This window comes from Vanessa atalanta, chromosome 17 (assembly GCF_905147765.1).
Source record: "Vanessa atalanta chromosome 17, ilVanAtal1.2, whole genome shotgun sequence".
Lineage (NCBI taxonomy): Eukaryota > Metazoa > Arthropoda > Insecta > Lepidoptera > Nymphalidae > Vanessa > Vanessa atalanta.
Window position 1 is genome coordinate 746,672 of NC_061887.1, and position 27,616 is coordinate 774,287.

The window sequence follows — 27,616 nt, forward strand, 5'->3', positions numbered from 1 at the left end:
TCGTCATTCTTACTAAAAATAATCCGATTGCAAAATGTTGGTGCCGGAAATTTATATAAGGTATGTACTTCGTATATATTTATTGAATGTTTCAGACTGTTACCTACTACCAGCTATTCAGCAATCTTAAACGTGTTAGGAACTTAAATAAAAAATAACAGTATTACAAAAATAAGTGTAATTACATAGTCTGTAATATTTATGTATATAAAGTTAAAGCCTAATTATAATCAGGTTAATAAACAAATGAAAGTTTAAAATAAAATCAGTTACCCCTTCTATAAACCACAAATACAAATGTTGCTATTTGTATTTGTGGTTTCTTTATAGTAATTTATTGTAATTGAAAAGTAATTATAATAGAAAATACTTAAGCAGTAATATAACAGTAAATAAATAAAATGAATCTCAATTGTTCCAATATAAGAAAATATTTTTTGAAACTATCCGTGACTAATAAGTGTTAGGTAAATATTTTTTGTCATTTTTGTACCCCAAGCTTAAGACGTGATCTGAATAGTAAAGTCGATACAACTTGTTTATTTCCACCTGAGGGTGTTAAACTCGTACGGAAAAAGGTTTTACGAATCAACTTGAATGTAAATCACGCGTTTCCTGGACCAAAACTGATGGACGGAAATCAACCAGGATGTACCCTTTATGGCAACTGTCTCTATCACATCCAGGCAGACTTACAACTGGCTCCTTACTTTAAAATATGGCGGTGCTAGGTGTTTTGTAATGCATGCGCGTGCGCCGTTTCCTGCATCGAAAGGAGTGCTACCAACCATTGTTTGGTGGGAGGGGATGTGTGTGACCTGAATAAAAATGCGACAAACTGTCGAACTAAAAAAATATCGTTCGTTTTACCGCCTTACCGTACATCTGTTTAAAAATATATCCTTGTTATTTTATTTAAATACTAAGGGTTTAATATTGAAAGGACACCTTCTATAAATTTCGTATGGACTTAGAATATTACCTTTATACAGCAATTTTTCGTCTGTTAATAAATAAATATTATGAAAAGAACGATATTACATTAGTTTAATGTCTCTTTTTTGTGAGTATTAAGAAAGTACTCGAGGGTATTAACTAAAGTACTGGTTTTCTAAATATAATTTCGGTTATATGTTTATCTCTATCTTACGTTTGAATGTATGTATAACAACAAATTTTATCTACGTAATGCGCTCAAACGCTTCATTACTATTCCTCTAGTAAGCATCCTATAAAACTGAACCTAGCTAATTACATAAGTATTCAGTGGCTGGGGACATATTCATGTGTAGAAACAATCATCTGGCTGTTTTAAAATCGTGTGACGTTCTCAATTCCGTGTGACCAACGTAAATGAGTGTCGTTAAGGTAGAACTCAATGGAAAAGTACATCTGAAGTATGGGGGTACCTTATTCTTCATGTCTCCGTCTAATGACAAATACCTACATAGAATGTCTAATTGGTATTCATCTGAGCGCGTGTAGACCATGCCGCGGTGGGGAAGGGTTAATAGCCGGCGCCGCCTCCGCGCCCAGGCATATTGTTCCGAGGTCTGCCCGCGAGCGCCGTACGCTCGTCCGCCAAACGCTAATTCACTCTGTCAATATTTGAACTAATGTAGTGACCGCTTCGACGATTTCACTAATAATCAAGCCGGTGGCTGGGAAGGCAAGATGTCGGCATAGCTGATTGACTGTGATATACGGCTGTGTCACATCGAGCCAGCTCAATCCGCCGGCGTTCGACGAGAGAAAATTTAAGAAGATGGATGCTCCCGTAACGAAGACGAACTCGTATCGCGATCGCTCCCGTAACGCGGGGTGGAGGGTGTCTGACAGCTGTCATTGCGCACTTTCCTATTTTCTCGCGGCAGTCAGATCGAAAATCTTTATTTATATCACATACGACGATGTTCCCGTAGAGTGCGACTGGCTCTGTGCGTGAATTACGAATACGAAAACACGACGACAGAATGGCGAACGACGAGGTGCTAGGGCCGCGGAAAACGATGTTCGTTTTAGTGATTGTTGTGGGATGTTTCGCCGTTCTGTGGCCCAGGATCTTGTCTCCGCTTATCCTGGGCCACACTTCAGAGCAGCTTAAGCCGAACAAGTTCGACCGGGAGACAGGTAAATAGGTATTTTTAACTTTAGCTCAATGTCAATATCGCTGGACCGAAACACGCTTCTAAATCTAATTATACGTTTCGCGTTGATTTAAAACGATTTAGACGGATAATTCTCGATTTATAATTTTAAAATAAATATATTACGTATAGAAAGTCAGTTAAAAGCTTTGAAATATGAAGACGAAGTCGAAAGTTACCGAGTTGTGTAGATAACGATGTTTGCGATTCTCAAGAACAAGATTTTGCTATACAAATATAATGTCGGTCCAGTTGTTGACTAAGCATTCATGTTTACAAAAGATCTGATTGGAATGCGACTGGTACTTATATAAGAGAAATATATATATACTTACTTATATGAAAAACTATATACAGACTTGTATGCATGCATGTTATGCATAAATAAAAAATAATCAAAAACATTTTTCATTAAATAAGATAAATATTATCAAACAATATTAAGTAAACAAGTTATTAAAAACCTATAAATGATTAAATAATATAATTTAATTATTAATCATATATTTTTTATTCATGTTATCCTTATAATTTTTTTAATTAATAATTTGATTCAACGGCTGACAGAGCAGATTATTTCAAATAATCACTCAATGTAAAAAAAACAAACAAACTAGCAATGATAAAATAAGGAAAATTAATTGAATAATAGTATATAGATATAAATATTAAAAAAAGGATAATTTATATTAAATATATTTTTATGTAATAAGTTGTGTAATTATATGATTTATCAAATATCAGGAAAAATGTTTGCGTAAAGTATTTTGTTTCATTATTAATGAACAATATTATTTTAATATTTAATAATATTTCATTACCGCATTAAAAATAGTAATCTGTTGTGTTGTATTGTATTTTAATAGTACTCATATTGTAAGAGTTGTTTCACAGTTATAAATATAGTATATAAAATATTATTGAATTTTTTTATCATTGAATTGATATTATTAATTATAATAATGAAACAAAATTCAGCTGATAAAATACTATTTGTGTTCAACATACTAAAATTATCTATTTTTGTAAAATTCAAAATATATCCATTCATGAAATAAGTTATTTTAAAATTGAAATAAGGTTCTGTAACTATGTGGTTTTTTTTTGTTAATAACGAGCAATCACATATCAATTTTTAGAATCGTATGTACATTCATATTGTATGGATGTTTATAAAAACTTTGTAAAATTTATTATAAATCTATATCTTATTTTCAGCAGATGTACAGTTTATCTAAAATAAACTGTACATTGAAATATATTATGTATATAAAGGTGCATTTACACAAAAATAGTTGGCATTTTTTATGTTTATAACTGTTTACAATTATTAAGTAATACACTACTATAAAGACAACTATTACTTTTTGTTGTTAATGATTTTTTTACACCAGTTCTTCACCAAATGTACTGACAACAAAAATGCCACCTGTTTGTGGAGAGTTATATTTTACAGCATCAATATATAAGGTTTTTATTAGGCTGCTGTGAGGTGTTATTTGAAAGGGAAGTGGCTGTGCTCGAGCTCCTAAATGAAGTTTGCAGTTCAGCTCTTGGAAAGGAGAAGTTTACGCCACAGTCAGTGGCACAATGTCGCAAAGCTGTCAATGATACCTGTGGATTGGATATAGCGGCATTTGTAAAACGAAATGAGAGTGTTGGAAAGACAACAAGGATGTTGTTGGAGACTATGAAGAAGAGCAATAGCTCTTGCCTCAAACAACATTTTGGAGTTCCGATTTATAGTTTGAGTACACACTTTGCGGCAAATTCCTGGACCAAACAAGACAGTTAGTCTTACATTTTAAGCATGAATGCTTTTCATGACTAATCCAATTACCAATAGCAACTAATTGTTGATGTTGAGAGCATCATGACTAACAATTTAAGCTAACAGCTGTATAGCCATCACTAACCTATCTATATATTTGTTTGAGATTAAAAGACTGATGCTGTAAGTTTGACCATACATGTACAGTGTTCATGGAGAAAGTTTTATTCATAGATAGCACTGCGGTACACGACATATAGCATTCAACTGATCGCTATGACAATAATTTTATAGATTTGTAGCGGAATAGTTTTAAGATAATAATAATAAATAAAGATGAAGTAACACGAGCCGGGCATAGCTAGATATATAACTATTTATATGTATGTATAAAATTGTATGTTCCTCTATATGTGTGTTTCTAAACCAACCAACTGATTTATTAGTAATATTGGACAGTTATTGACACATGCTCGAAGGTTTCTGGCATAGTACCATCAACGTACAATGGTTGGCGCAAAAGTCTTATTGCAACGTATGCCGAGCATCAGCTAGTATGATAAAACAAGAGGTTCCTTATATATATGATAGATAACATTTGCGTAACTTTGCGATTTAAAATATGTTTTTGGTCATAAGTATTCCGTTTCCGATCTTCATAGTTTCTAAGCCATTGATTGATGAAAATTTGGTGAGTTGTATCGGGAAGGTTCCTGGTCCAGAAACAGGAAATTTTCTTTACATATTTGTCCTTCAATGTAAACGTTTTATAGACCCTCTTCTGCTCGTAGACGGGACGTGTAGCTAATTTTTATTTTTTTATTTTGCTTTAATCATTTATCATTCGACGGATATCCTCGTAGACCACTGTCAATCATATGCATAGCGCGCCGCGTACGTAGGTCACACTAAATTTAGACGCGTATACAAAAGTTTAAAATGTATTCCCCAAAACGTTCTGGATCTTATGAAATTTAATAGATGTTTTATTATTTTCCGTATACTATTTTATTATACCTTGACATAAATATTGTTTAGACCTTGCAATGCAATCTTCCATGGATTGCGAAATGTTAAATATTGTATAGAACAAATATTACGTACGATTTAACGAGTATTTGCAAAACGCGTGATTTAATCTTATTGGGATTTACAACTAATATTGAATTTAAAATGAAGATTTCTCTAAAATCGTGAGTCGCGACTTTTATAATTTGATTTTCTTTTAGCGTAACTATCTTTGGCACGGTATCCACTCTATATCTTAAAACGCAAATGTAAAGTTAAAATTATACTTTTAACAAAGATATGTTTTTCCGGTGTTTTCGGAAATGATAAGCAAAGTTTGATTTCAGACCAAACACGAAAGTTTATTCGTCTCTCATTGCGACCAGTGACCATTCAGATTAAACTCAAATTAGTTAACTTTGATCAGCGTATCGGAAGGAGGATGGTTGTTCATTCGAATAAATTTGATTCAATCTGTGCCACCTTCTTAAAAACCCGGACAGTTTAACTTGACCTTCCATAACTAATAAATTTGGAATATTGCTACGAATAATTAGCCTCGTGAGGTCTGTGTAGAGTTAGTAGTACAGCTTCATCTATTTTGTTTAAACGCTAAGTTAGGTTAGTTAAGTATTCATAGTATGATCGTCATAATGTATAGGAAGAATATATTTTTGCGAACGTAATAGATTTTCTTATCTATGTAACATAATGATTACGCGAAATCAATAACCATCTCAAATATCCAAAGTTAAATTCTTAGCAGCTAGTATTTAGGTCAAGGGATCAAAGCGATCTAGTTACTTATCTAAGGATTACTTAGTTCGCCGGTTTTGAATGATCTCATTATCTACAAGAGTTTTTGTACCATCTGTGTTTATATATACTTTATTCCTGTCATCTCCTAAAACATGTGCACCAAGATTATCGTTTGCGTAATAGTGACGTAAGTTGTATGGAGTGTGTGAAACTGGTTCCAATACTTGAACTGATTTTGAAGCTCATTTTTGGAATTCTTCAAATTCTGGACAAAATTGTGTATACCTATCCTTATAATCAGTTGTGATTGAATTGATAAGAGAGATGATTAGATTTTCAGTACTGTACACCTTCTAAAAGACTTGTAAATTGTTTTTGTTGTGAAACTGCGATTGGTGAGCCTCGGGATAAAGTCGATTCGTATGCCGCAACGGCAAACGGCATGATGCCGTCACGCCTCTCCGCCGCCGCTCTCTACTGATTTGGCTGCGACTCGTATGATATTTATACTTCGTGCTATATTAATAAAAAAAAATATATATATTTACTTTATTAAACCAAAAAATCTGTTTTTATTTTACTCTATATTTATGTATTGGTTTTCATTGAAATTAAATTATTTCGATACTAGTCTATTGTAATGTTTAACACATGCCGGGCGTAGCGTGACGACTACGACTACTTTTTTTATATGTCCTGCCACCCATAAATTATCAGCAGGAATAGAGCAGGAAATTGTCAAAAAACTAATATCTTCGTTCTAATACTAAGCGGACAAAGTTGTGGGCAGTATTCACATTATGTAAACTATCAGCATCTATAAATAGACACAATAGGCTTCTTCATTAAAATTTCACTTGACCGTCTGATGACTGACTAACATAATGGTTCTCTGCAAACTCGTGGTGACACATTTTTTCCTCAAATCTCTTCTGTAATTCATTACGACGAAATCTAATATATTTAATAAGTAATTTAGAAAAATCCGCAAAATTAAATATTGAAATCAATTAAAAAGAGTAGGTATCTAAACTGGTTTCAACGGTTTTCGGTATAGTTAAAGAAGTATTCAATCCAAAGGTGACAACTTCATGTCATCGTGTTTGTCAGTTGTCTAATAGATTGCGTCGTACATGCAAATACAGCTTTCACAAGGTGACAATGCGGAGTTTCAAGTAACTCGTTTCACGTGGCCTCTACTTAGTTGTAATACAAGAACAAAAGTATTAACGCACCATTGTCACTTGCTAAGGTCACCGAGTGAGGCGTACAACATACGAGTGATGAGCGAAGATCTTCAGCGGATTATTTCACATAGCAACCAAACTTTTCTGCTGCGAAATTTTACGTTTTGTGTTAATATATTTACGATTCGGTCACATTAACCACACAATATATTTCGTCACGTTCATAAAATGTCGAATTAATTGCCATTTGTCGTGTAGTCAGGTTATTATTTAATTTAAAATGTTTCTCGTTTTGTAGAACATTAACACGAATTACTCGGTTTTAGTCAAAATAACTCGGTAAATTTTTTATCGAACTACGTAATATATTTCAATAATAAAGAATTGAGCTTAATTTTCAAACGTTATCAAGTTTGTTTGTGTAGCCAAATCAATACATGATACAGGTAAAGATGCTGTTGTTCCTGAATTAGGGTTATTGGGGCAGTAGTTCCTAGCGTCACTAATTGCGCCAAAATGCAATAATTCCAAACCAAACTAAAATATTGTAGACACCTTTCGAGACTCCGATGGTCAGGGTTTTACGAGTTTATTTCTAGATAAGATAAAAAAAGAGACATGCTTGTAAGGTCAATGTTCTTAAATTGGCGCTAAAATGCTATGGAGCCAAAGAGCGCCAAAAGACTAAATGTTAATAATTATGTCGTATGATGAAGGGCTACATTACTAACACAATGTATGATTTTTTTTTTGGTACTGTCTTTGTATTAGTAGAACTTTCCAACTAGAAATCGTCACCAGTTTGGATAGGCAAGTAATTTAATCAAGAGTCCCTTTAAGGGATTTGGTTTAACATCCGTCCTGAGATGCCTTGTGGCGAATAGATGAATTTCTTTATGTATTAGCGAAATTTGCTGAGAATGAAACTAAAGTATGAATAGTATCAAATCTTCTGTAGATAACTAACAGGAATCAAGGTGTGCCCCCGAGGCCTCTTTCCTAGACATGACCATGTGTTAATGACTCCTAAATATTCTAAGTGAAATGTTACTTAGCCGCGTTGAAAGGCAGGCACCGTTGCTGAGTTGGATGATGCTTTACAACAATTTGCATAAATCACACGCTTCTGAAACGTATAACTTGGTCTTTATGACGCCGAAATATTTTTATTTCAACGTTAAAGTTTAAAATTTGGTTAACATGAAGTTTTACATTCATTTGTGGTCAAAATAAAAACATATTTTAATAAAAAATACTTCTTTGTCTGTTCTATGTATAATTAATAAACATCCGCCCGCGGCTTTTCTTGCGTTTGAAGAAAGAGCTAATGTATAAGTTCAGGGTTTACTAGATATTCTAAATTGATATAGATATTCTAAATTTAATCCAAATCGGTTTACTAATTTTTGCGTTAAAGTAACAAATATTTATCCAATTAAAAAAATTGTGTTCTTTGTCTTGGGCAGATAGGATACAAACTACTGTGTTTAAAGGATAGAAACTTTTTACTATGTGCAAAGAAAATGCGTGTTTTTTTTTAAAGTAATCATATTAAATTTGGTGTATACACAAAGATATAATGACGAGTTCACGACTCACTTAACTTTTGGTTTGGTCTTGTAGAGTCAGCTGTAGAGCCTTTTGACCTCGTAAGATAACAATCCTTATGCTGAGCTCGTAGGACCATTGTAGCTTGCATTTAATAAGGAACACTCTGACGAGTCATCTTGCTTTCAAAAAGTTTTTTTTTTAAGTCAGTAGAGGCTCATATCTGATTTGGACGTATTGTCTTATATAAAAATATGTTAAACTACCTGACCCGACACATGTTGTCCTGTCTTAACTATGAATAATGAATTCGAATGGTATAATGAATAAAATGATACACTCTCACCTTTATTTTCTTTGCTAATCAATTTCGCTTGCTCCTTTATAACCTTGTCTGGTATCATTGCGAGTTCTACGACTAAATTTGTATGCCACATTGCTGGCATTTATATAAACCAAAGTTCAACTGAAAATAAAATATATATTCTATTGTCTTCTTCTTTATAATCATGTATAGCTTGTGTTAATCTATAAAAATATTTTATCAAAGCTCACCAAAATTTCATATTCAATTGCACTTTTAATATTAGGCGTGATTGTTCTGAACTAACATTCAAAAAACTTATTATACTATTGAGAGGGCTGTAAAATATGCTTTCAGAATTGATTAATTAATTATTGTATCAATATAATCCCGACTGACGCATATGTTATAAACATTTGCAGCGCGTGTTCTGTCAATAGCGCCAACGTACGAAAATATTGGAAAAAATAATATAGTCGCTTAGTTTCCTTAAAGTTTCTTATATTTTTCTTTCATAATAACCTTCTGACATTAACAAACACACCAAAAAAGTATTTGAGAAATTGGTCCATTTTTTCCCGCGAGCTGCTGTGACCAAGGGAAGTAAGGATTCTTTTTTATACATTAATAGTTATAAATTAATAGATTGAAGCTTAAAGCAAACATTTAAATTTATTTTTTATTAAATATACCTATACGTCTTTATGATTCTTATAACAGGAACTTTGGACATATCTAGTTTCGGTATTATCACAATTCAAATGAAGACAGCATTAATGGATAATTATGATTACTCAGGTCTACAATGTTAACAGATTAACGTATATGTTTGAACTATTCTCAAAGATTTCGTAAGAGTTCTAAGTCCCTCCATCTTCGGGGCCAACCATTTAGGCTATACAAATGGATCCTTTATGCATTATCTATTTTTTTTTTAACTCATTCGATTATTAAAAATAAGATTTTGACATAAAATGCTAAATGGTACCGATTTGGAAAAAACATAATATTAATCCTTATAAAAATGAACCTCAGAGGGGGCCTTTTCTATTAATTGATAACCTCCTACTTGATCCTATTCGACTTCGACCGAATCGCAACTGAATCGTATTGTAGAGGCATTTAAACAGCTTCGATTAAGTTTCTATTCGATTGCGATGAAGTGGCAATTTATTAGTAGAATTGCTCCCAGTTGTCCAAACATGCTCACGAGTGCACGTAACCACATGCTCGATGGTATCTGGTAAGAACACATATTTGTTTTACTTATAAGTATACATAAACGATTACGTAGCGTTGTTTAGCGTCTAAGGGCCTTGAATTCCCATACGGGTTTAAACACAAATTAGGTAATATTGCAATTGACGAACTGGGTCAAATTGTGGCTGACGATTTTTTAAGGCACGAGCGGTAGCGGAGCGGGGAGCGGTTTTTGAGATGTTAGTACTTGATTGGTTCTTGATTATGTAAGTTTCATAACTTACAGCTGAAAAGTAATAATATTTTTCGCTCGAATAGGATTTCCTTTCTTATGTTTTTACACGTTACATGTCGTGCTGTTAAAATTGATGTTTTCCTTATCGTAACATAAAAAACCTAACTACAAAGTTGGTACCAACGAACTTTGTATAGTAAGCTAAAGAGTTATTGTTATCTTTCTTTTGGTTTGAATTGATCTTTCTTTTAGTCGTGAATAAAGGAAAATAAAGAATTTGTAAATATACTATACAAACCGAATAGTATTCAATCCGAGTGAACAGTATTTTTTTTATTAATATGTCGATTTTTGTTATGCCACGTGTAGTGTGTAGACTATTTTTACCTTGTGTGTAATTCCCTTCATGAGTAAGTTAGGCCGCATTACCATTGTGTTTAATTAGGAAATGGATACACTGGTGCTAATTAATGCTTCGTATTAACACCAAGATATCTATTAATAGCTTCGTTAAAAATAAATTTATGTCTATAGGTTTTTTTTGGGAGAGCGCTGTCTTTTTCTCTCATTTGATGTTTTTCTAAAACAACTATTAATTTCTGATTCAATATCTATAGCACAGTTCAGTCTGTTATTACACTGGTTCACTCACCGTTCAAAACGGAACAGTAAAAAAGTAAAAAGTTACAGCCTTTAAAAATCCCACTACTGGGCTTCAGCCTCCTCTCCCTTGAAATAGAAGGTTTGGAGCTTAATCCATGACGGTGCTCCAATGCGGTTTGGTGGTTACACATGTAGAAGAATTACTTTGAAATTAGACACACACAGGTTCTTCACGACGCCTCTTGCGCCGAGACACATTTCACATATTAAGAACATAGAATTCACTGGTGTTTGCTAAGATTTGAACCCACACTCATCTATTAAGATGCATTCTAACCACTGGACCATATCTGCGAAACCGGAACAGCGATACATAATTAAAGTTATTGAGCTATGTTTGAAATATCTGGTAAGTGGGTGGTACCCACACAGGTTGGCTTTTGTGCAAAACTATTAGAGAATGTTGTAATACCTTACACCTATTACTTAAAGTTGTAATAGAAATATAGATGTTCAATCTATTATTATTTCTAACGAATTATCGATGACGACACATCAAAATTCTATTAAAAGCTTATTATTTGTCTATGACTGTATAAATATATGACTGTTTGGATTGTAATGTGTGAAACACATGCGCGATTAAGCGTAATATTAACAACACAAAGTCCAAAATCGCACGGTAACACAAGTGTGGTCAAAGCATTACAGAAGTGTTTGTTGTTTCTTAATTAATCAATTTAAAATATAATAATTTTTATATTAATACAATTTTAATTATTATTTAAGTATTCTCTAACAGGCACTTGTGAACATATAGATTATATCAAAACGTTAATGTTTTAGAGTCTGTGGCGAACCGGCAAATATTACTGGTACCCAATCAAATTACGTTAATTGATTCGATTAATTGGTATTACTTTCTAGGCGTTTCTCGGCGACTATGACAAAGATAAAATTTTAAAGTTCTTGATATCATATTTTGAATATAAATAAAATATACCGGTAAACTATTTAATTACGTAATCAACTCACACGTGTTGGTGTGTCAGACAAGCATAGATTTATAATATTATAAATAAAAATAAATAAATATTGGACTACATCACATACATTACTCTGATCCCAATGTAAGTAGCTAAAGCATTTGTGTCATGGAAGTCAGAAGTAACGACGGTACCACAAACACCCAGACCCGGACCCGGAGCCGGGAATCGAACCCGGGACCTCGGAGTGGCGTACCCATGAAAACCGGTGTACACATATTATAAATATTATTGACAGCTATTTCAATTTCATTGGAAATGTTAAATAATAATAATATATTATAATCATCATCATAAATAACTATGTATGAAGTTTTTTTTTTCTACTAACTTATACTTGCGCATGCGTAGTAGATTACGGAAGCAGATTAGTACGAAGATCTCATTTCATAACCTTCGAGTACTTTACATGAGTAGTTTTATTGGGACATCTCATTGTCCATCATTATCAAGATACGTAAATCCAATGGATGGCAAAGCATTGGGATGATCAGTAAGCAAACTTTTTTCAGAAGGTTAGTCTATTCCAACCATAAAAGGACAAAAGTCAAATAAACAACATTTGACATTTTATCGTCACGATATCATTGGTCGAGAGCTTGAATAGTCTATGATTTTCATTATGGATTTACGAAGAAATTGCGTTTTGAATATTTGAACATCGATTAAACTATCGGAATCTTGCAAGTAAAATCCAAGAGGAAATAAGTATTTAAGTGGGATAGTGTTGTATTTAAAATGAATATTTTGTATACTATATACGATATAGTATACTAAATAAAGATAAAGTATAAAAATATAGGTAGAGAACTTTTAGTAAAATCCAATAGTGTTGTGCTATTATTATATTATATTAGCAAATCGCATGTTATCCGTTAATCTAAGGTTTGTTTTAATTATTCTTCGATTGGAATAGACATAAGATCATTCTTGGTCCTATTAGGTACGCCTTATTTATTTGGTGTCTCACTCAAAGTCAAATATATTTATTCAGTATAGAAACGTTACACTTGCTTATTGATAGTCAAAAATCTACCACCGGTTCAATAAACACGTCGGATCTTAGAAGGATTGGCGAAAAACTCAGCGGGTTTTTTTTTAATGTCATTTTTATTTTCGTTATTTCTACTACTAATAAACATTAATGTTGAAGTTTTGTTTGTATGTTTACTAATCATATATGTGTTAAATTATTGTATAAGGATTTAAATCGATACTACGACTATACAGGGCGAACATAAACATTTATAATAACTCATTTCCACAGCAATAAAGCAAGAGCGATCACCGATCCGGATGGGACCGCATCCAGCGTTACTCGAGAGAGGGAGGGCGATACCACCAGGACCACCACCACCGGCCCGGCCCGTCGTTCTACCACCTCACGTCAGGGTACGCTCACCACTCTCTGTGTACTACGATTTGGACATCAAGGTCAGTTGTCACGCGTGTGATAGCTTGGGAGCTGTGGCAGGAAGCTAAAGCCTTTGAGGGTCTGGAATTCCATAATAACTATATGTAGGCCTATTTTGAAAAAGATTCATTCTGTATAAATTGCTGAAGAAAATATTAATATTGGTTATATATTATATTAGTTATCCGTCTCTACTTCTTACGGATGACATTAGAATTCTATATAATGTTTTTGCTATTTCTGTTTTGGAACGCGTTCTCACTTACTGTTGTAAAACGCAATGTCTTCGAAATTGTATTTGAAACATTTGGAGAAAATTATAGTGGATATAAATAGTTAAGTGGAAAAATGTATGTCTGTCTGTACGCTTAGATATTTTATAACATGCAACTTTAATCAATCAATAAACAGAGCGATTCAAGAGGAAGACTAATGTCTGTCTCATAATATAGTAGAGAATAGCCAAGACTTTAATTCTTTAACCTAAAAACTATATATAAAGCCTTATTCTAAACGCGTCGAGCCGTGACGTGTTATTATATATAAATATATATTAATAATGAATTGTCATAACAGAGAGCTATTACAAAACACGATATATAAATTTATAGTTTACTAGCTGTCGCCCGCGGCTTCGCTCGCGTTTTAGGGGTTCGTGATCATGTGTTAAGCAAAAAAGTCTATGTCCTTCCTTGGAGTTCAATTTTTTCTTCACACCAAATTTCGTCAAATTCGGTTCATTGGTTTGGCAGTGAAAGACCGACAGACAGACAGACATAGTTACTTTCACATTTATTATATTAGTATAGATTTATCTTCATTCCTTCGATTGGAATAATCTATATTAATATGAGTATTTGCCACCCGCGGCTTTGCATCGTCTGATGTTAGGTATAAAGAAGTAGTCTTTGTCCTTGGTGTTCAAGCTGGGTTCATACTTGATTTCATCAAATTCGGTTCAGCTTGGCCATGATAACGTAACAGACAGACAGTTAATTTCGCATTTACACTATAAGTGTAGATTAGATGTCCAGACTCTCAATGGTGTGTAATATTCTAACATCGGCAGCTTCGCGATCTTTGCTTCCACTAATATAAGGTAAGTATTTAAATTTAATTTTGAAACACAAATAGCTTTTGAATTACGCAAATATATTATGGCAATGTTTAATTTAGCTTATACGTGTTATTAATCTTATTTATTATTCTGTATATACATCACATCGGGATGAGCTACTATTACGTAATTCATAATCAGGGTTACCATACATAAACACGTGAATTTTTGCATCGGGCAACATTGATTTCAACGTCACGACGTCGTAACTTTTTTATCTGTAGTAACCGTTAATAACATAACATAAATATTTTCGTATTAATGACAGTTATTAATATAAAAATCAATGAGTACTATCTTCATATCTTATATACGTAATATTTTATTGAGTAATAGGTACCTTTTATTTATTAACGTTTTCTTATAAGGAAAACTAACAACGTACTATGAATATTCTTTATAGAGGTTTAATACATAAGCTGCCTTCTATAACGTAGAGTAGTTATTGCTGGATACGCAGTTGGGTGATGTTCTTATATATTAATTAAATTTAGAACTAATGCTAATTAAAGGATTATAAAGTAATACGTCATAATTTAAAAATAAACCACACACAGTGTCAAAGTCTTCAGAAAGCGACGCTTGCGCAGGGTTATAGACAGGCGTACATAAATAACGGACTAAGATATAAACTTCTTGCTTAGTAATTAACCGAAATATTAATGCTAGAAATTCAGATATAACTGAAACAAAAATCTCATTCTTAATTCAAATAACTGTGTAGATTTGCTTTATACGAATTGGAGAATAAGGAAAAATAATAGAGCTCGTTGCGAATTGAATTTATTCCACAGAATGAATCAATATTTTAATAGATTGTTCAAAGAAAATATTTAAATTGATAGTGGCCAGTAGCAGGCAATTCTTTTATAGTAAAAGACAAAATACTTTTTACAAGAGATTAAGTTTTGCTTATAAAATAATTTGATAATCCAACAATACATATATATTAAATGTTTATATACGTATAAATAAATAGTAGTGGACAGATTTTCATTAAACTTTAATAGTTATTAATTTTCATTGTAGATCATGTTATAATCGTTTCGGCATCAATTTTTATTGAGTAAAGCGTTGATATATTAAAATCAAGTTTACTCCCTTATAATTATAAAACAATATGGTCTCTATTCTTGTATTCTTATAGGCCTTTACAAGCATTTCATTTTACAGAACCATAATGAGCATGCTACATGTCAGTGCTTGTGGACGATAAAGTTATGTGAACAATCTGTTACAAGCATGCTAGAAATAAATTATCAACCAAAACTTAATCTATGTTTTATCATTTACTGCTAAAAGCATAAACCTCTCCAGAATTCATATTTAACGTTTATGGAGATTTATTAGTGGTAATAAAATAAAACATATTAAGTGGCATATTAACAAAATACTTAAATCAATATAAGCAACATGGTTTAGTGTAAATTTCTATTTTAAAAGACGCGAGGATGTTTTTTTGGTAATATCTTGCTACTTAGCAAGCAAGCAAGCAATTGATTCTTAAAGGCATATATACAAATGACACTAATTATAAGAGCAAGTGTGTCAGTTGCTTGATAACATTGATTCAAATTTCGAACAGTTTCTAAAAATAAAAATCGCTCGTCGCTCGCATCTCAGAGCAAACGTAAGAAGAAACGGTTACACGCATGATGTCATTCTCATTATTTTTGGACCTCGGTGATCTTGTGATTGGGGCACATTTATATTTACATGACATATATTGTCTAAGACGTTTACACGAGTATCAGATCTATTGTTTAGTAGCTACGCGAAAAATCAACATAACTGTAGCAAAAATCTTTCGTAGACGTGTTGTGTGGTCGAAGCTTAACACAGTGAAGCGTTTTTACTGTTTCCTGTCTATATTTATAATTTAATTCCTCATTGTGTTCTAAATTTAAATGTGACCAGTACTAAAATTTCATAGCTATTGTCATCTGCCCTTCGTTGCCCATATATATAACTGGACACTCATTAAATTACACAGTTATTAGTTCTGATGACAATTGTCTAATTTTAAAACATAATACACCAATATATATGTAGTTATTGTAGTCGTAACCTTTTTTTAATTCTTTTGATTCTTTTTTTATGGCATTGGTTGGCGGACGAGCATATGGGCCACCTGATAGTAAGTGGCCACCACCCATAGACAAAGGCGCTGTAAGAAATATTAACCATTCCTTACATCACCAATGCGCCATCACCATTGGGAACTAAGATGTTATGTCCCTTGTGTCTGTGATTACACTGGCTCACTTACCCTTCTAACCGGAACACAAAAATACAGAGTACTGTTATTTGGCGGTAAAATATCTGATGAGTGGGTGGTACCTTCCCAGACGGGCTTGCACAAAGCCCTACCACCAATTATTCTCTCGTTTTAAATGTAATAAACTATACACAAATGCATGGAGATAATCGGTTGAAACTTCTTTGAGTGATGAAAGTATAATTTGGCTGTGGTATTTGAGTTGCAAAGTTTTTCAAAGGTTTGAAATTAACTGATAAAGCGGTCACCCTGTCACGTGTCATTTAGAATAGGTCCCCTCATACTTTTCTTGTATTTTAATATTTATATATCTCTTTCTATTTTTTTATGATTTCTTCTGCCTGGAAGAGATTTGTCGTAACGTTAAGGCCGACTCTTGTATATCTTCCTCGTCTGTATTCTATATTTTAATGTATTATATTTTATTATACTGGTAAATTAAAGTCTTTGGTCTTTGAGATGTTCCACAGATTCAAAAACCAGTTATGAAATATCTGAACATCGTTGAGTGACAATCACGTGTGTTAGTCCCTGAATCAGACGGACATCATTCCGTTCAACAAAGAAGATAATTATACAGACGCTCCGTCTGACATTTCGTATTATATTGCAGTGTGAAGTAGCTGAAATTAACAAACACACTAGACGTGTCATGTCTCAATTTGTCATGACACAATTGCTAGAACAAGTGTCTGGCTAATTGTCAAAAAGGTACCGGATTACCCTTTTCACGACTGTCGAATGATTAGTCTAGGGTTGTTTCATTTTCCTTTTAATAAAACTTACTTTCGCATCTTCAATCTTCTGTCAGTTCGCTTTGGAACGGCAAGAGATAGGGTTTCCAAGTTAATGGACAAGATTTTCCAAATTTGGATCGAAATAGCAAGGATATTGTTTTCTAAGGTTGACATCCTTGACACCATAAAGGCATTCGTTGTTATATTTCATTTAGACATATATATTTTTCCATCTTTGTAATTTGGCTACGAAGGGTTTGATATTTTTAATATTCTTGTAATATTAATTTGTTAAAATTGCCAACCCTATACTATCGTTGGAATATATTATATGTATAATTCGAAGAATATGCCATCCAGTACAAAAATATTAGGATGTTATCTAGAAAGTTCTTTGTTATTTATAGCCTCATATAAAAATTATTCTTAACTAAATAAAGGTTGATAAAAACCCAAACCAAACTTCTCTGGTCAAAAAAAACAAACGAATAAGCGTATACATTAGCGTTATATATTAAAGTAAAGATGAGATTTAAATATTATAGGTAATTAGATGCGATAGTTTCATATGCTTATAAAGTCCGAGGTGTCTCAAAATACCCTTAACAGGGAACAGTTCTATGTCCAGGATATCTGTATACCATGTGAATCTGTTGATATAAATAGGCACAGGCTGGCAAATAGACTTGATAACAAGTGGTCACCAATCCTCAAAATATTCGGCGCTGTAAGAATATTAAACATCGCTAACATCGCCAATGCGCCACCAACCTTGGAAGAAGATTATCTCCCAAATGCCTGTAGTTACACTAGCTCACTCACTCTTCAAATTGGAACACAATAATACTAAGTAATGCTTACCCAGATTGGCTAGCACAAATTCCTTCCATCGTGAACCATAACAGAAGTCCAATGTCCAGATATCAGATCAGATAAAACATAAAACTATTTAAAAGTGAGCAGTGAATTTTAAACAATTTAAATTGGTCATAAGTACAATGACACGTGCATGCACTTAAAACCTTTTTGTTATTTACTGAGTCAACACTCGTCGTAACCACATTATGGTCATTTCGGTCACATTTTACATTACCATCACAATGCTATAGAACCGCTTTGTGTCTATGTATTTAACTTCGGAATCGTATGAAACTTGTAATGTTTTTTTTTATTGTCTATTACGTTTTGTTTGTTCAAACAAAGGATTATGTTTATTTTTTAAACGATTGCGTAATAGCTTGTAGGCTTTAGGGTACCACAGACTTATAAAGTTGCATAGAATTGATATATTGTTTAACCTAAAACCAATGCAGAATATATAAATACATTTAATTTCCAAATTATACAAATCTTATGTCTTACATTTTGTTATAAACAATTTTATAGAAATCTTTCAGTATGTACGTGTGTATATATTTTTGTCATACACTAAAGGTTCAAGTGTTATGTAAGTAGAATTCAAGTAAAATTCAGTTTCTCCCACCAGCCTGCCAGCGATTGTCAGCAAACCTCTTAGACCCCCCCCCCCTCACATACTGCCTATAAGCATTGGTATATTTTTTACAAATTTGTTAATATTCCTTTTATTAATGAGTGAGATCTCTCATTGTTACTAAGTCTATGCACAATGCGTGGGAGCAAGTAGCAATAATCCGTTATTTCGGGGGAGATGCTTTTCCCTTTCGAGAAACGACGAGTAAAGTTCAAATCGGAATCTACTAGCTTAAGAAAAAAGACAATATACATATATAAAATTAAAATTTCTTAACAAAAATAAAAACACCGACTTCAGTAGCAGTGAAGAGTTCCATTTTCTGTCTTCGAAATTAATCATCAGTTCTTTGAGAAATTTAAATGGAAACATATCGGAATTAACTTCTTTCGAACAAAAAATTGTGCAAATCTATCTATAGAAGACAGAGTTATGCTTTAATGTATAAAAAAACTGTGAACATACAAATTGAGAACCTCCTATCTTGAATTTTTAAATAAATATTGCTAACGTAAGCATCGTGCAAAACCCCCAACCCTTTTGAAACTGACGTAATACTTAAACGACGCCTACGAATAGATCCAAATGTAATTTGTAAACATTTAAATATCTAGTTATGTTGAGCAGAACACAGCTTCTGCCCACTAAGGAAGCTCTAGAAACTAGACCTCCCGTGAGTTTCCAGTAAACTTGCCGATTCCTTCGAAATTAATATTGTATAATTTTTAAGTTTAATCATTCATTACATGATTGGCATCCAATTTTGCCACATGTTTTTGTTTTTGGTTATTTGTATTTAAAATTAAAATAAATTTAACTATTATTTTGAAAAGTCCATTATAAATTACCGAAACTTGACTATCTACCAAATATTTTTAGATCATTTATCATTATCACCATATTGGATAAGTTATTACTTATTATTTAACATATAATTCAAATGTAATAAAATGTATATTTCACCGGCGGGCTATTGGCTATTTGTATATATATATGGAATATATATGAATTTCAGCTTGGTAAACTGAACTAGTGCTCGATGTACTCTATATTTAGCTCGAAAAATCAATACATCCTTCCCCGGGCAAGGTGCATTCGTAATGTAACTGCGCCTGTCATAACTTTGCGAATGTGTTTATTAAAATATCATGTTACGTTTCAAACAAATAGGTATTATTAAATAGCATTAATGTAAGATAAATAATTATTAATTTGGACTTTATTAACGTACTTCTATAATTGAATTGGTAGGAGTAGGAAGTACTAAGTTCCTTTTTTTATTTTAATGTTTAGGCATGTGATTATGTCTAGGTAAAAGGACCTTGGAAGCTAAGATATTATATTCCTTTTTGTCGTATTTACACGAGTGCAATTATTACGAATTACTGTTTAGCGGTAGAATATCTAATGAGTGGGTGGTGCCTACCCAGACGGGCTTGCACAAAGCCCTACCACTGAGTAAGGTTCTTGGCGTCTCTTCTCAGTGAAACGTACATTTTGAATCGATGGTAACTTTAAGTGTTTTTTTTTTTATAATATTAACTACAAAGTGCAACTACTTATATAATAAATTTAAAATATATATAAAAAAATCAGTTACAAGAAAATATGACTTATTTTTTCGTGCAGAGTTTAATTTAAAAAAAAAAAAAAACAAAAAATATATATCCAAATAACATAACGACATGGAAATAAAAATAACTATGAAACGCATAATAATGTTTTAATTACTTGTTAGTTTTTAAATGCAACGTTCAAAAGTTTAGTAGTAAAGTACCGATCGAGATAAACAAATCAAGTTTAGTCGACATTGGTAACGACCCACATACACGGCCTAGACACACTGCGCAGAAATAAACGACTCTAGCTGCGCGCGCGCATGTCCTAATATTAAATGAGAGGGAATAGATGTGATTAGATCATGAATAGATGATTTAATTACGTATACAATCATTCACTAGGATTATAAATTAATAATAATAATTATTATTATATTCGTTATGAATAGACATGCCAAAACTAACAACGATAAAACGTTTCTAATATTTTTCTTGGTTCTTACATAATAGTTTTTACATGTAATATTTTAAGTAATGATTAACAAGAGTTAGTAATTTGTATTTTGCATATTGTCTTATAAATATAGTTTAAAGTTTTAGGTTTTGATTTGAAATCGAGTGTCTTTGGTGATTTAAAGTATTATGTACACTCTATTCCAAATTATTATAACAGGAAAAAAGTAAAAAAAACAACATGTGAAACAAACAATTGACGCGATATCATTGGTCGAGAGCTTGATTAATCTATTATATTCACTATGGATTTGCGAAAAAATGGCGTGAACGTCGACGAAACTTTGGAAGTAAAATTAAAGTGAAGATAAGTGCAATAGTGTTGTATTATAAATAAAGATATAATAATCATAAGCTCTTAGTAGTGCACAAAACAACTGAGTTATTAGCAAATCACTTCAAATACGTTAATCGAAGTTTTCTTATCTTTTTTCCTACTTCCATTGGAGTAGGCTGTAAGTACATATTCATTGACAGCCTGTCACTCTGACTGACTGACTTTACTGGACGAGCAAATATAACCAGGAGTTAGGGTAATACAAAGAGTGGTTCGGTTCTAAAAGATTTAAATTTATTTTACCGAATAAATATTTCAAGAGACTATCAGAGAAAAACATACTAAATTGATAACAAACTGAAGAAAGTAATTACAGGCCACTACACTATTACCTAGTAGGCAACTATTCTATAATAAAATACCTACTATTTAAAACAGATTAAGTTTCGCCTATAAAATCAATTGATAATTCAACAGTAATAATCAATTTTCGATTTTGAAAATTCGCCCGCAGTCGAGTTAATTGTTTTCACGATAATGGACAAATTTTATCATTACTGGCTGCTCACAGTAATACTCGAAACTGAACTATTACACTACAGTTGTCGTTCTAGTGAAGGTCCACACTAAAGGATACACCATAAATCGGTTGCCGAAATTTCACAAGTGATATACGACAGGGTCAGAATAACGACTTACTCAATGGTGTGTTTATACGAATGAAAAGTTTTTTATTTACTGCATTATAAAACATAAATATCAAGTAACGTCATGATTATAAGCAACACCCAAAAAGTAAAGCTAAAGTCACTAATAATTTTAGACCTATCCGGTCATTTATTTTTTTAATCACGGAATATGGTAGCGCAGACTTACGACGAGACGGTTTTATTTTTGGATAAGCTGCTGTTATATCGTACCCAAGTCTGTGTCAGCTATTATTGTGAGATTACTTGTGATAAAAAGTACACTCTTATGTTTATTGTGATACATACAAAGAATAGATATGTATTTTCAATTATTTTTCCCAAGATACTCATGGATTTACAGCGACCTTGACGGTAAAGCGACGATCTCTTTCAGGCAATCTTTGGGCAGAGGATAGATTGTACCGCTTCCCAATTATTTATATATTTAAATGCGGGTACAAAAATAATGATAGACTTTACTAATTAGAAATTCGACTAGCTCGATTGCGAAAATTCCATACAGTATAGCAGTACATAGTAGCTGAAATGAGGTAAATTATTCGTTTATTTTGTATGAAATAGTATTTATAACCGGCGACAATTTAGTCGTATGTCTATCTAGTTTAAGAGTAAACACAGGAAATCGCCTCCACGACGTTGTAACGCTTATAAATCCCGATTCGGTGTCCGGGCACATCGCTAAATAGCCGTGATTCGAAATTCAAACAGCTTAATACGTAGCAAATTAAAAAAAAAGCAGATTGTTCTTAAATTAGGGTATATATTAAAAGTATTAATAAAGGTTCATATTCCCTTTCACGTTGTCGTTGGTTTAATCATCAGTGGTGTTTAATAAATTATTATATAATTAAATTGTACATTGTCGAGAGTTAGTAATCTTTGTAAATATAACTGAATAAACACTATATTTATGGTTGATTAGTTAGTGTTCTAGTGTGACATTAAATAGGTTTGATTTACAACGAGATGCATCATAAAAAGGTAAGTATACGTTGACAATATCGAAAATAGATTTTTTTTTAATATATGGTAGGTGGCATATTACCTGATGCGAAGTGTTGACCACCGCAATTCCTTATACCGACAATGCGCCACTAACCTTTAGTGACACTAGTTCTCTCACCCTTCAAATCAGAAAATAATACTAAATGATGCAGTTTAGCGATAGAATAAGGTGGGTGGCTTCTACCCAAGTTTGCACAAAGTCCTTGTCACCAAGTATAACCAAACAATATAAAAAAATTAAAATAGAAAATTTCAGAAACAAATATTTCTATATTTGTTCAATCTTGTAAATTTTAAGAGTAATTGTAACAGACTTTCGCTTTTTTAATAATAGTAATTCTGCCCCGTCAGTGAGATGCAAAGTTTAAGTAAGGTTTGGACCAATTTGTAAAAAAACTCGTTTTATAATCTTGGACACTAAAATATGTATCGTGCAGTTAACTATCCTTTGTTAAGAATCGCAAATAGACATCGGCTAGGAGAACCTTATCATTAAGCTAAAGCTTTTATCATAACGGCAATGATAATATTAAATCAGCAGCTTGGTTATATTAACTTGCATGTCCATTCAGTTCTTTGAAAAACGGCCAACAATTCAAAATTGCGAATAGTGATTAAGGTAACAAACATTAAAAAGTAACGTGTTTTATATATCTTTTGGATATATTAAGCGTTGGATATTGATTGAGGGAATACTGTAGAATATGTAAATGGGCATTGTTAAGCATCATTAATGTTATCTATTCATTAAATAAAATGTATATATACATCTAGTATAAGCAATTAAATATATTGTGTGTTATTTAAAAAAAAACAAATTTGCCACCGACCTGCTTTGCGGCAGCGTGGTGTAATAATATCATGAATTCTCAACGGGAATGAAGTCAACCGTAGGACACCTATTGGCTATATAATTTCTTTTTTTTTTCGTATGAAATGTAATAATGATCCTTCGTTTTCAGCCTCCACCAATTCCTGGTATGCGTCCCCCGCTGGGCTCTCCCGGCGGTCCGGTCCCGGCGCCAAAGTCCTCAATGGGTTTCGTGATGCCCATATACACTATCTGCATTATTGTATTCTTCGTGTACACTCTCAGTAAGGTAAATGTTTTCTGAAGATATCTCTTTAATTTTATGGTCTCCTAGTACTTGTCCTGCAGGCACAAGGGATATAACTTCTTTTTTACATCATGTTTCCAAGATTGCCGACATACTGGACTTGCAGGGCCAAAGTTTATGGGCAGTGTTGACCACTTATTATCAGATAAAGATCAATTTGCTAGTCTTCCTATCTCTTTGAAATTAAAATAAATAAATAAACTTCATATATATCAGGGTCGTTTCCGTTAATGTTGGCTATCGTAATACTTATTTACGCGAATATTTACTTTGTAATTACAATCGCCTGTTGTAAACAATTTGTTTTACTAATTTTCTTAGATACTTTTTAAACGTACTGGTGCGCCGTTTGATCCCGTCGCGCCCGATCCTCAATTCCGGAGACGGGTGTTCAGGGATGATTCCAGGACTTCGCCTGACAAACTGGGTAAGCTGATCAAAGCCATTTCGATTTAACTAGTCCCGCGTTGCGAGTCATTTGTTCTTAATTCGTTTCTAAACCAGTAATGTTATAAAATCTAATTGATTTCACACTTGAAAATTTCAACGATAAATCGCACTCAAATTATTCAAATATAATACACGCCGTAATAAAATTACACTATAGATACTATACATTAGAACTAATATGTAAGAATCGACTCGGAACTCACGCAGGCTCCACGGGTGTGACGTCAGTCATGATCATTTTACTCGTGAAATATTTACATATAAAAAGTTAACTTCAAATCTTAGATCTCATTTCATATAAACTTTTATTTTTTTTAACGCATGCAGGACACAAAGAGACTGACACAAGTGAGTATTATTTCGTATGTGTATATATTTGTGTAATTATTTTATTTTGTCGGTAATCAATAGGAAAGAGTTAATTAGCTTGATCCGTTAATTAGTTACTATTCAGCGATAACAGAGTTATTTGAAGTTGTGTTACTCCTTTCAGCGTTTCTCATAACGCTATCAATTTGTAAATATTGTATAGAATTTTGAACGGACGAGTCTTTGGTAGGTTATATTATCGGGGGTAATTTCCGATTTTATTCCCATCCGTTTTCGACTTTTGATCACAAGAATTAACCTCAGCTTGTTCGTAAGTGAAGGCCAATTCTACTTATCTATATCGGTTACGATACTATCATTAGAGAGTAATAATAAGCGTTTATAGAATAGGTACTGGTCTAAGCGGCAACGATTACGTTTCGATTGCGATAAACAGTCAATTTGTTCGTAGAATTGGCATCCTGAGTTTTTCTCCTATTTCAAAATGCTATTGCGACTTAATCGTTTACAAAAATTCAAAAGAAAATAATTTATTTTAAAAATATAACAACGAAACTTTTATCAATGGCCCTGGGCTAACACTACTTCACTTCGCATTATCGTCTATTTTTTGACTTTGACTTGACTTAGCTGGGGCCCCTTGAATTCACAGGGCCCTGGGTTGAAGCCCAAAAATCCGTATGGTAGATCCGGCCCTGAATAAACGGCAACCTAAACACTATGTCTGTCTTTGAAATAGCAAACGCGCTTTACGTTTTTTCTTTCGGATGCGGATTTTTTAAAACGATCCAATAAGAATTAATCGTCCACTATTCAGCCGGATGTCGGACCAATTGTTTAATGTGATGAAATTAAACGATATACAAAGATATATCCTTAAGACATCGACTTTTTGGATAATTTTTGCCTCTAAATTATCAGATATTGTCTCATGTTTTGCGCCACGTACAAACAATGCGGACGGACGAGCGCTCGGTACGCGAATTGAAATATATATACCTAAATAACATTTTGAGATTGGTCAATATAGATCTTGTTGTCCTTATCTATTTATTTTACTATTGGCACAAATTATGCAAAGATTGACAATACAACAACAACAACATAAGGCGTTTTCATCCAGTCAACATTTGGTCAGAGAAAGCACGGAAAAAACACACATTCGTAATTTTTACACTATACTTACAATACAATAGTATATGAGTTTTAGATCCACTTAACACTTTTCAAAAAACTTATAAAACTTCCCACTCACGACTTCAACTTTAACATTGAATTATTAAGAAGAAAATTTATTTACTTTAATGAGATATGCCCAATATATATGGTGACACCTGGCAACTCTAGAATTAATTCAAAGCTCATTTATTCCTAAGATAATTGTTTAGAAAGAGATATTGTTATTATACTACACACTTAGTAAATTAGGTTTACTCGTTATCTTTTAAAATAAACTGAGCATATAATTCACAGACGTGGTTAAATGATTAATTTTATTCAAATGGATTATATAATATTAAAATAAATTACACATTTTTTTCTAATCGTGTTAGTAAAGAATTTACAGTGTAAGGTTCAAATTCAAAAAGGTCGATTATAGACGGCTTTTGGGACTATTACCAATTGTGCATGTGTCAACTGAACACCACTTTAGGTTGTTTTATCGCGAACCTTAAATTTCCACTGCTGAAGACTTTGCCCTGTTGAAGATAAGTTCTTAAGGCGATTTCACCACGTTGACATAATAAGTCAAAACAAGTCGGTGACCGCTTAAGCTTCTATTGTATTTATATTCTAAATGGGAATATCCAGGGGACGAGGAGTTAGCGGCTCTGAAGGCGCGTCTGGCCGAGACAGAGCGTGCGATGCAACGGATCGTGGGACAACTCGCGAGGCGCGACGCGGTACATAGCTAGACACCACTGATACGATTCGATATGCCCTTTTTATTTGTTAGATTTTGTTTTTGTTGTTGTTGCTTTGATGTTCTCCTAGTACCTATGTCTGTTTGACGTGTTTTGTCTGTAGTTGATACATCATTATGGAAAACACTAAGGGACCTTGGTATAAAAAATACTTTCTTATGAAATTAAACGCTAGAATTGTAAAACTTTTTCGGTATTAAGACATTCATCATAGCTTCATGGTAATCTAATGTCTAATAGAGGTAAATTTTGATGTCCCAGAGATTAACAGATAGCCTTGACTGTGGCGTCACTGAAGATGATAAGTGTTGCCATATTATTTGCCATTAAATACTTTTCATCGATATTTATAATTTTGAATAATTGTATTGAGATATATTAGACATCTTTTAAATCAATATAATGAAATACAACTTTAAGTTTAGATTGGTTTTTTTAATGCTATACAGTTTTTACACCAGCGTCAATACCTCAAACAATATTTTAATTAAATTGGGACAAATCTTGTATTAGAATTTTAAACTAAACCCTACTACTAATACATTACATACAAAAATTAAGGCACACATACACCCTGGTATATAAAGATTAAATATCAGTTTTTTTTTTAATTTTGTCGTACAATTTTATGTTATATCGAGAGGAGTATCGAATCGTAATCGTATTGGTATCGATTTAAAAATATTTCTCTTTTACTCGAAGTGTTAGAAAATTCTAAATCCTTTTAAAACTTTGCCAATAAGTAATTAAGTGTTATCCTTAGTTGTTTTAATATTAACGCTTGAGGCATGGTGACGGTGTTATAATTGTTTTTTTTTTTTTATGTAGTTGAGAGATTTCAATAGATTTGATTCCAATGTTACTTTATTTTTAGTGCTAATTA

General features: G+C 32.6%; 1 protein-coding gene across 5 annotated transcripts in view; it reads left to right on the forward strand.

The window, feature by feature from the left end:
• Nucleotides 1-1,566: 1,566 nt before the first annotated feature.
• The window catches only part of LOC125070609 (resistance to inhibitors of cholinesterase protein 3), a 35,527-nt gene continuing 9,477 nt past the window's right edge, over nt 1,567-27,616 (forward strand). The window contains exons 1-7 of one of the 5 annotated variants that reach the window (XM_047680553.1): nt 1,567-2,130; nt 3,629-3,937; nt 13,076-13,200; nt 23,873-24,010; nt 24,350-24,455; nt 24,806-24,826; nt 26,621-26,712. In XM_047680553.1, the coding sequence (XP_047536509.1) occupies nt 1,974-2,130; nt 3,629-3,937; nt 13,076-13,200; nt 23,873-24,010; nt 24,350-24,455; nt 24,806-24,826; nt 26,621-26,712 (948 nt within the window). In that variant the 5' untranslated portion in view covers nt 1,567-1,973. Of the gene's footprint in view, nt 2,131-3,628; nt 3,938-13,075; nt 13,243-23,872; nt 24,011-24,349; nt 24,456-24,805; nt 24,827-26,620; nt 26,713-27,616 lie in introns of all 5 variants that reach the window. The other 4 variants (XM_047680550.1, XM_047680551.1, XM_047680554.1 and 1 more) reach the window with 4 other exon arrangements.